The sequence below is a fragment of the Jaculus jaculus genome, chromosome 12, assembly GCF_020740685.1.
Source record: "Jaculus jaculus isolate mJacJac1 chromosome 12, mJacJac1.mat.Y.cur, whole genome shotgun sequence".
NCBI lineage: Eukaryota > Metazoa > Chordata > Mammalia > Rodentia > Dipodidae > Jaculus > Jaculus jaculus.
The window spans coordinates 47,646,139-47,654,629 of record NC_059113.1 but is presented as its reverse complement, the minus strand read 5'-3'; the positions used below and the strand labels follow the sequence as shown (position 1 = coordinate 47,654,629).

The following is an 8,491-nucleotide window of genomic DNA, read 5'->3' as shown; positions in this document are numbered from 1 at the left end:
GATGGCATGGAGGCACACGTGGAGCTATGCTGGCCTGCTGGTCTGGGTCCCCTTGCCTGCAGTTAATGCAGGAGAAACCTATGGCTAGCACTATGGCTAGGACAGCTGCTTGAAGGGATTGGGGAACTGGTGGGATACCCGAGAGCGTGGGAATCAGGTTATTCCCTGTTTTGCTCCTCTGCATCCTCCCACTAGAAGTCTATTAGAGTCTGTTCACCCCTAGAAGAACCAAATAACCCTAAATGTCTTGAATTTCCTTCCCCAGGAGGTGTGGCACAGTTAGGCAGATGCCATCTTGACCAGATACCACAGCAGGAATTTTCTTTACTACAATGAATACTTTAAAACACTCAAATCAGAAACTGCAGAAGACACTAGGAAATGGAAAGACATCCCATGTTCTTGAATTGGAATGATCAATATTGTGAAAACATCAATCTTACCAAAAGCAATCTACACCTTTAATGCAATCCCCATCAACATTCCAATAGCATTCTTCACGGAAATAAAAAAAAAAAAAAAAACACCCCTAAAATTCATTTGGAAGCACAAAAAAACTTCAATATCTAAAACAATTTTTTTTTGTCTTTATTGACTTTATTTTAGTTTTGTACACAAAGAAAAATCATGTTCATATCCATCATGAACAAAATTTAAAAAGGCAGAACTAGAAGACATGTGTCCTTCACCCAAGCAAAGCTGTGCTAAAGGTTCCAAACATTTCCATTCTTAAAATAAATATTTTCATTTTCCGATGTCTACTTTCATGTCTTCAGAGTGTCACAGGAAATCGCAGCCTATCATGAGTTACAATTTTGTTTAGAGTCCCAGCTCACTGCGTTTGGTAACTTGCCATTCCATATCCAGCTTGGTTAGGAGGAGGTATTACAGGAGGGGGAGCTTGTCCTTGGGGAGGCTGAGCACCAAATCCACCCATCCAAGCAGCAGAAGGTGTTTGATCTACTCCAAATCCTTGCTGATTCCATGGCTGCCCATATACTCCATAGGGTGGCACTTGCCACCCATTGGCCATGTACTGCCCATACTGCTGTGGGTTCCCATACACTTGGCTCCACTGGCCCCATTGACTATAGTCGACCTGTTGGAAGTTTTTAGTCATATCAGGAGATTCTTTACCCCAATAGCATTTAACCACATGTCCCTCAATTGTAGTACCATTCACGGAGACAATGGCATGGGCTGCACTTTCATGAGTTGAAAATCTGACAAATGAATCGCCCTTTTCTGGAAAAACTCGTATCTCCATAATTTGTCCAAATGGTGAGAATGTTTGTCTCATGAGCTGATCTGTTAGCCCAGAAGCAATTCCTCCACAGTACACAGTACAATTTTTTGGACTTGACTGGTTTACTACATCTTCAAACTTTAACTGCTTAGTGTTTGTTTCTTGTGTACTTTTAGGTGCGGGCAGTTTTCGCGTGGCCCAATTGGTTCTGATTTGTCGACCTCCCAACCACTGACCACCCATATGCACAATTGCATTTTCTGCATCCAGTTTATTATAAAAAGACACAAAACCATAGCCTTTGGATTTTCCAGTTGCCATGTCTTTAACTACCCGGGCATCCAACTGAGTTCCAGTGTGCACAGTTCCTTGCAGTTAGCCTTCAAGATCCTGTCCATTCTTATGAGCAATTGATATTTTACCAAAGGGGGCAAATGCTGATTTGATATCTTCTGTTGTAATTTCTGGACTCAAATCCCCAACAAACACATGGAAGTGATTGGAAGTATCTTTTTTCTGGCTACTTGGTGTTGTTGCCCAGTTTACTTTGACCTCCTTTCCTAAAATTTTTCTCCCATTCATAGCAGCTAATGCAGCAGCTGCATCTCTGTGTTCATAAAATTCCACAAAGCAATATGGGTCATTGCTTGTATGCTCTGTTATCATTTTACAGCTCTTACAGGGTCCGATCTGACTGAATAACTGAAGTATTAGTACTTCGGTCACATCTCTGGAGAGGTTACCTGCATATAAAGACACTGAAGACAACGTACAACACTGAACACATGTCCAAGGATCACCCTGTCAAGCAGTTCCACAGTTCACTGAGGCTGCAGTTAGTAAGCGCAAAGTTTCTAAATATGCCGTTTCTACCGAAGAGTATATACAAAGTGAAGAGTGCGGGGTTGTCCATCGTCTTCCATCATGGTGGGTGCGACAGAGCGATCCCGGGACAAGGGGGAGGGCAGGGCTGGGGAGGGAGGGGGCGGGGAGGAGGGGGAGGGGAGCCCCGGGCACCGGCTGGGGGACAGAGGAGAAGCTACCGAAGCCTGCTCTCGGGCTCTCTGCCCCCAGCCCCGCTCCGGACACTGCGCTCCAACCAGGAGGAGCACGAGGAGGAGGAGGATGAACAAAACGGCCGCCGCCACCAGCCAGGCAGGAAACGCGGCAGGGCGCAGGCAAGGCCGCCAGGTCACCGCTCCGGGCCGCTCGCCACGGCTTGCCCGGCGGGACGGGAGGGGGGTGTGGGGGGGGAGAAACAAAACAAAACAAAACAAAAAACAAATCAAGAAGGGACAGAAAGCCAAGACCGCGGGGAAAGACTCTGTAGCCGCTGGCGAACAAGTTACTTTGTCGCGGCCGACCGGCTGGGCGGCAGGAACCCAGCGTGTTTCAAAAGAGACCAGGGAGCGAGAACTGCCAGGAAGTCAAGTCTCTGGGAATTGTGGTCCCCGGGAAAGAGCGAGGGAAGCCTAAAACAATTTTGAGCAACAAAAATATGGCTGGTGGTATCACCATTCCTGATTTTAACCAATATTACAGAGCCATAGTAACCAAAACAGCTTGGTACTGGCACAAAACCAGACACATAGATCAATGTAACAGAAGAGAGCACCCAAATATAAGTCCTGGTAGCTACAGCCACCTGATCTTTAACAAAAATGCCAAAAGTACTCACTGGAGCAAAGACACTCTTTTCAAAAATGGTGCTAGAAAACTGTATATGTATCTGTAGACAGATGAAAATAGATGTTATTGCTCTCCATGCACAAGAAATAAGTCCAGATGGATCAAAGACCTTAATATCTGACATGAAACTCTTAAACTGCTAGAGGAAAAAGTAAGGAAAACCTTTCAACGTTCTGGCATAGGCAACAACTTTCTGAATATAATCCTAGTTGCTCAAGAAACAAAAATCACTAATCACCATTGGGACCTTATGAAATTACAGAGCTTTAGTATACAAAGGACACTGTGAATAGAGCAAAGAGGCAACCTACAGAATGGGAGAAAATCTTTTCCAGCCATACATCTGACAAAGGACTAATATCCAGGATATACAAAGAACCCCCCTCAAAAATAATAAGAAATCAAACAATCCAATTTTTAAAATGGGCTATGAAACTAAATAGAGAGTTCTCAAAGGAAGAAATACAGATGGCATATAAACATTTTAAAAAAATGTTCTACCTCCTTAGCCATCAGGGAAATGCAAATCAAAACTACTTTGAGATGCCATCTCATTCTTCTCAGAATGGCTATCATAAAGAAAACAAATAACAATAAATGCTGGTGAGGACGCAAAAAAAGAGGAACCCTTCTACACTGCTGGCGGAAATGCAATCTGGTACAGTCATTGTGAAAATCAGTGTGGAGGTTCCTGGGGCAGCTAAAAATACATTTAAAATATGACCCAGCTGTAACACTCCTAGGCATATATCCTAAAGATTCATCTCACTACCTTATAGACACTTGCTCAACTGTGTTTTATTACTGCTCTATTCACCACAGCTAGGAAATGAAACTAGCCTAGATGTCCTTCAACTGATGAGTGGATAATGAAGAAGTGGGACTTTTATACAATGGAATTCTATTCAGATGTAAAGAAAAATGAAATTTGCTGGGAAATGGATGACTCTGGAAAAGATTATACTTAGTGAGGTAACCCAGGCCCAGAAATCCAAACATCACATGTTCTCTCTTATTTGTGGATCCTAGCTACAAATGTTTGGACTTCTATGTGAGTTGTAATAAAACCCAGTAGCAGAGGCCAGAAAGCTAGAAAGGAGATATAAAGGGCATAGAAAGGGAGGGAGGGAGGATGGTAGTGTGTGTGTGTGTGTGTGTGTGTGTGTGTGTGTGTGTAAGAACAGATCACTGGGTGTGGAAAGGCCTAGGTGAGGTAAGGGGAAGAGATTGAGTAAAGGAAAGGTGGGGAGAGGGCAAATCAAAAATCTAGTATTAATAAGCCATATGGAAACCTACTTGTTTGGACAATGGTGTGCATCTAGAAGCCATAGATTATTACTAGAAAATTTTCAGTGCCAGGAATGGGATACCTTCCAGTGAGTTGTTGGCCAAGGAGGTCCCTGACATTCCCCAAAACATTACAGGCCATTGCCAAGGCTCTTGGTTTTCTACCAGGAATGGATGGTAAGACCCTATGCTGAAGAATACACATACTTGAACTGCAAGGTTACTGAGAAATACTGCTGGAGCTGAGCTAAAACCTCCTCCCTATAGACTAGCTGGAAAAGGCTACACTGCCTGCAGCTCCATAGGAGAGAGAAAGAAATCACCAGTGGAGTTAAACAACAGTGGACACTTCAAGCCTTAAATTTGACCAGCCAGGCCAAATGAGCCAACAGGTGCAATCGTGGCATGTCTGTTATAGGGGAAACCAACCCCCCTCTAATTGGACTAGAGGCTTGTTCCCTGGGAGGGAATACATGCCTGATACTGAAATACTGAAAACCTATGACAGGGGAAGTCATGAGCCCTAGGGGTGTAATGTCTGCTGCTGTCTGGCTAAATGTATATACTATGTTCACCAAACTGCCCAGTAAGCACTTCTTAATGTTCATACCCATATATTAATGCTACTCTTACTTTTGGTTAGAGAAGCTTCTCTTTAAAAAAGGAGGTGGCCTTGGGATAACTTAGAAGGCAAGCATTTTAGTACTAAGAAGAAGTGTCGGAGGAGTGCTCAGCACTGAAACATCTCTATCACACTTTCCAAGGCTCAGGGTCCATTGCAGAAGAGGTGGCAGAAAGAATTTAAGAGCCAAAGGAAGGGTAGGAGGTCTTACAGTGCTCTCTGCCAGACAGAAAATGGCCTGGATATCTGTGACCTCACAGTGCCTGACACTACCTACACAAGACCATCATAATAGAAGGAAGAGATGACATCAAAATAAAAGAGACTGATTGAGATGGGGAAGGAGTGTGATGGAGAGCATAGTTGCAAAGTGGGGCAGAGGAAGTTACCATGGTTTATTGTCTGTAATTATGGAAGTTGTCAATAAAAAAAAAAAATACTTTCAAAAAAAGTAGAGGTTAGGATGAAAGAGTCATGGGAATAGAAGCTGAGTCTGAGCTAGTTTCTCCTGGAAATGTGTAGGGTTCAGACAGCATTATTCTGGAAGTTTGGGGGAAAGTTTCTTTTGTTTAATTAGAATGACATAACAATGTTTTTCAATTTGTGATCACTTAGGTTTGGAGACAAAACACACTGGAGAGGCTAAAGATAACCAGTTAGAGCATCCATCCATGTCCCAGAAACAAGAGCCAAGGAATACTGTAGGGAGCTAATGCAGACGCCATTACAAGATGGCGCTGGCTTCCTGCCAGTCTTGAGGTAAACAATTCCTTATTTAGGCAGCGCCTTGGCGCCAACCTCGCTTGAAGTTGCGCATGTGCTTGACGCACCTTGTCCCAAGCCTATCCCGTGGCTCCTGTGGGCGGGTGAGCCTATGGCAGCCAATCAGCAGGTGCCCCATAGTATTCTGCCCTATAAAAGCAGCTACACTCCTGCACCCCTCGCCCCTCGCCATCAGCTTTCCTGTTTACCAAGAGGCTCTCCAATAAAGTGTGATCAAGAAGGATCTTCGTCTGGTGGTCGTTCGTCTCCTGCAGGACAGGGGGCTCGCCCCAGAATACCACAGCAGCACATGGTGAAAAGACATGATCCAGGGGAAGGGTAGTGAAGGATGGTGTGCTTAGAGCACACTGGTTTGGGTGATGTCTGTGGTCTTTTGGCTGTAGGGTGGTGGGATGTCTATGTCAGTGGAGTACTGTTAAGGCAGTTAGGGTGACTGGGACCCTGAAAGTAAAAACCAGGAAAGTCTTTGGGCCTATCCTTGTAGTCTCCACTTTGCCAAAGAAGAATCTGGCTTCTCCATATCTCTTGCCTAATTCTCCAGACATGTTTTACCATAAACAAACTGAGACCCTCCCTGAGAGGGAGTTCCCCTTTCCTAGAATTTAAATATGATCTTGACATGGTGGTTGGTTAAGCTCAGCCTCAAAACTTGGCTTCATGTCTTGCCTCTTCTTGATCTAGCCCCTATGCCAGACCAATCAACCCTCACTCTGGCTCACCTAAGCCAAAAAGTGAAGCCCACCACAATGAGATTATAAATAGACGCTTACCAAAGAACAGCTCTTTTGGCTGGCCTTGGAACTTCCAAGTTCTGGTTAGCCTTCTGTCATCTCAGCCCAGCCATGCTGAGACAAGAGAAGAACCCTCCCCAACACATGCTTTTATTTACACATGGGGTGCATGATCCCATCGTGCCCTCCACATAGCTGGAGCACTCTGTACTTTCTTCTCTTTCCTTCTGTTAATCTAATAAAGTCTCTCTGAACCTTACTATTTGGTCAACAGATTTTAATTCTTTAAATTCATAAGACAAGAATCCTGAGTACCCTAAATTTATTGTGTTGGCAGACTGGTGTAAGGATCTCCAAAATTCTCATTTAACTGTCTTGGGGTGGGTGGACTGAGTGAAGAGGAGACTTTTGGCTGACTGGTTTGCTCATCACAGGCATGCGTTGAGGCAGAGTGTCCTGTGCTATGATTATGTCTTCAGTCCACTTTGTGCAAGAGGTAAGAAAACTTACTAAATTCTGGCACCCAACCCCAGAATCTTATTCCTTGAGTGGAAGAATCACAGAATAAATTGAATTCTTATAATCATAGAATGTGTGATATTAAGTAAGGGTATTCATTGGGTTATAATGGCAACTGAGTGTTGTGTGAATGGTGCGTGGGAAGACTGACATGGAGCTGGGCATATATTTCTACAGGTAGAAATGATCTCTCCACCCCAGCTTGGGGAATTCACTCCTCTTTACTTGAGGAAGTGGTGATGGCCACACTGAAGCAGATGTCGGTCTCCTTAGAGCTTTCCTACTGACTCTTTGCTTCTAGATTCTAAGAAGGACCCAAGTGGTACCAAACCTCTCAAGGTGAAGCACAAAATGTGACCCATGAGGCTGGGAGATAGCTCATGAGATAACACATGTGTCACAGGTTCAGTTTCTCAGTACCCATGTAAAGTTAGATGCACAAAGTGGTGCATGCATCTGGGGTTCATTTACAGCAGCTAGAGGCTATGGCACACCAATATTCATATTCTCTCTTTCTCTCTTTCTCTCCCTCCCTCCCTCCTTTCTTCCCACTTTCTTTTTTCTCTCACCAATCCTAGCACTTAAAGAGTCTGAATTAGGAAGATTTTAATTTTGAGGCCAGTCAGGGCTATTCAGGAAGATCTTGTCTCAAAAAAAAAAAAAAAAAAGATATTAAATTCAGCTGTATGTATATATCTGTGGGATGTGTACATTTGTGTCTTCATTCATTGGCTGCATTCATGTGTGCATACAGGGAGACACATGTTTATGGGTGTAGGCAGGTGTCATGTGTGAATATGCATGTAAGTATATATAGGTCTGTGTGCAGTAATGTATGCACATATGCATGTATATTGGTGGGTATATATATTATGTGTGTGGATGTGGATGAGAAACAGATGGCAAGACCCTATTGCTGAAGACTTCACATTCCTGAGCAGCAAGGTCACCGAGAAGACAAGCTGGTGCTGAGCAGAAAGCCTTTCTTTTAGAGCAGCCAACTGAAAGCTGGAAAAAGCTGCACTGCACGCAGCCCTATGGGAGACAGAAGTCATCAGCAGTGAAGAGTGGACATTAGAAGCTTCAAGTTTGGCCAGACAGGCCAAATGGCTGAACAAGTGCAATAGTGGCACCTATGCTCTGGAGGAAACCAACTGCTCTCTAATTTGACTGAAGGCCACTCTATGGGAGGGAATCCATGCTTGGTACTGAAAACCTAATCAAAAGCCTATGACAGGGGAGGTCATGAGCCTTAGGAGTATAAAGTCTGCTCTTGTCTGGCTAAATGTATATATTATTCTCACCAAACTTCCCTGAAAGCACTACACTTAATGTTCATATTCATATATTACTGTTACTCTCACTTATGGTTAGAAAAGCTTCTCTTTTTAGATGGTGGTGACCACTGAGATGACCCAAAAGGCAACATAGTGCTGAGAAGAAGGGACAGAGGAGTGTCCACCACTGAAACACCTCTATCACATTCTCCAAGGCTCAGGGTCCAGTGCTGAAGAGGTGACAAAAAGAATGTAAGAGCCAAAGGAAGGGTACCACTCCTTACAATGCAACTGTCCAGATAGAAATTGGCCTGGATATCCAGGACCTCACAGTGCC

At 44.0% G+C, this 8,491-nt stretch overlaps 1 protein-coding gene across 1 annotated transcript; it reads right to left on the bottom strand.

The window, feature by feature from the left end:
• Positions 1-661: 661 nt before the first annotated feature.
• On the bottom strand, positions 662-1,996 carry LOC123453660 (nucleolysin TIAR-like). The gene is made up of 2 exons (XM_045131182.1): positions 1,655-1,996; positions 662-1,591 (listed from the first exon to the last, which is right to left on the bottom strand). Exons 1-2 carry the CDS (start codon positions 1,910-1,912, stop codon positions 833-835), a joined length of 1,017 nt encoding a protein of 338 aa, XP_044987117.1. The 5' UTR covers positions 1,913-1,996; the 3' UTR covers positions 662-832.
• Positions 1,997-8,491: the final 6,495 nt, after the last annotated feature.

What these genes read in the sequence shown, in the direction of transcription:
- LOC123453660 (XM_045131182.1), bottom strand. Translation starts at nt 1,912, where the DNA reads ATGATAACAGAGCATACAAGCAATGACCCATATTGCTTTGTGGAATTT. An exon ending in CCTTTGGTAAAATATCAATT is followed by an intron (nt 1,592 to 1,654) that starts GCTCATAAGAAT and finishes ACTGGAACTCAG; the next exon opens with TTGGATGCCCGGGTAGTTAA.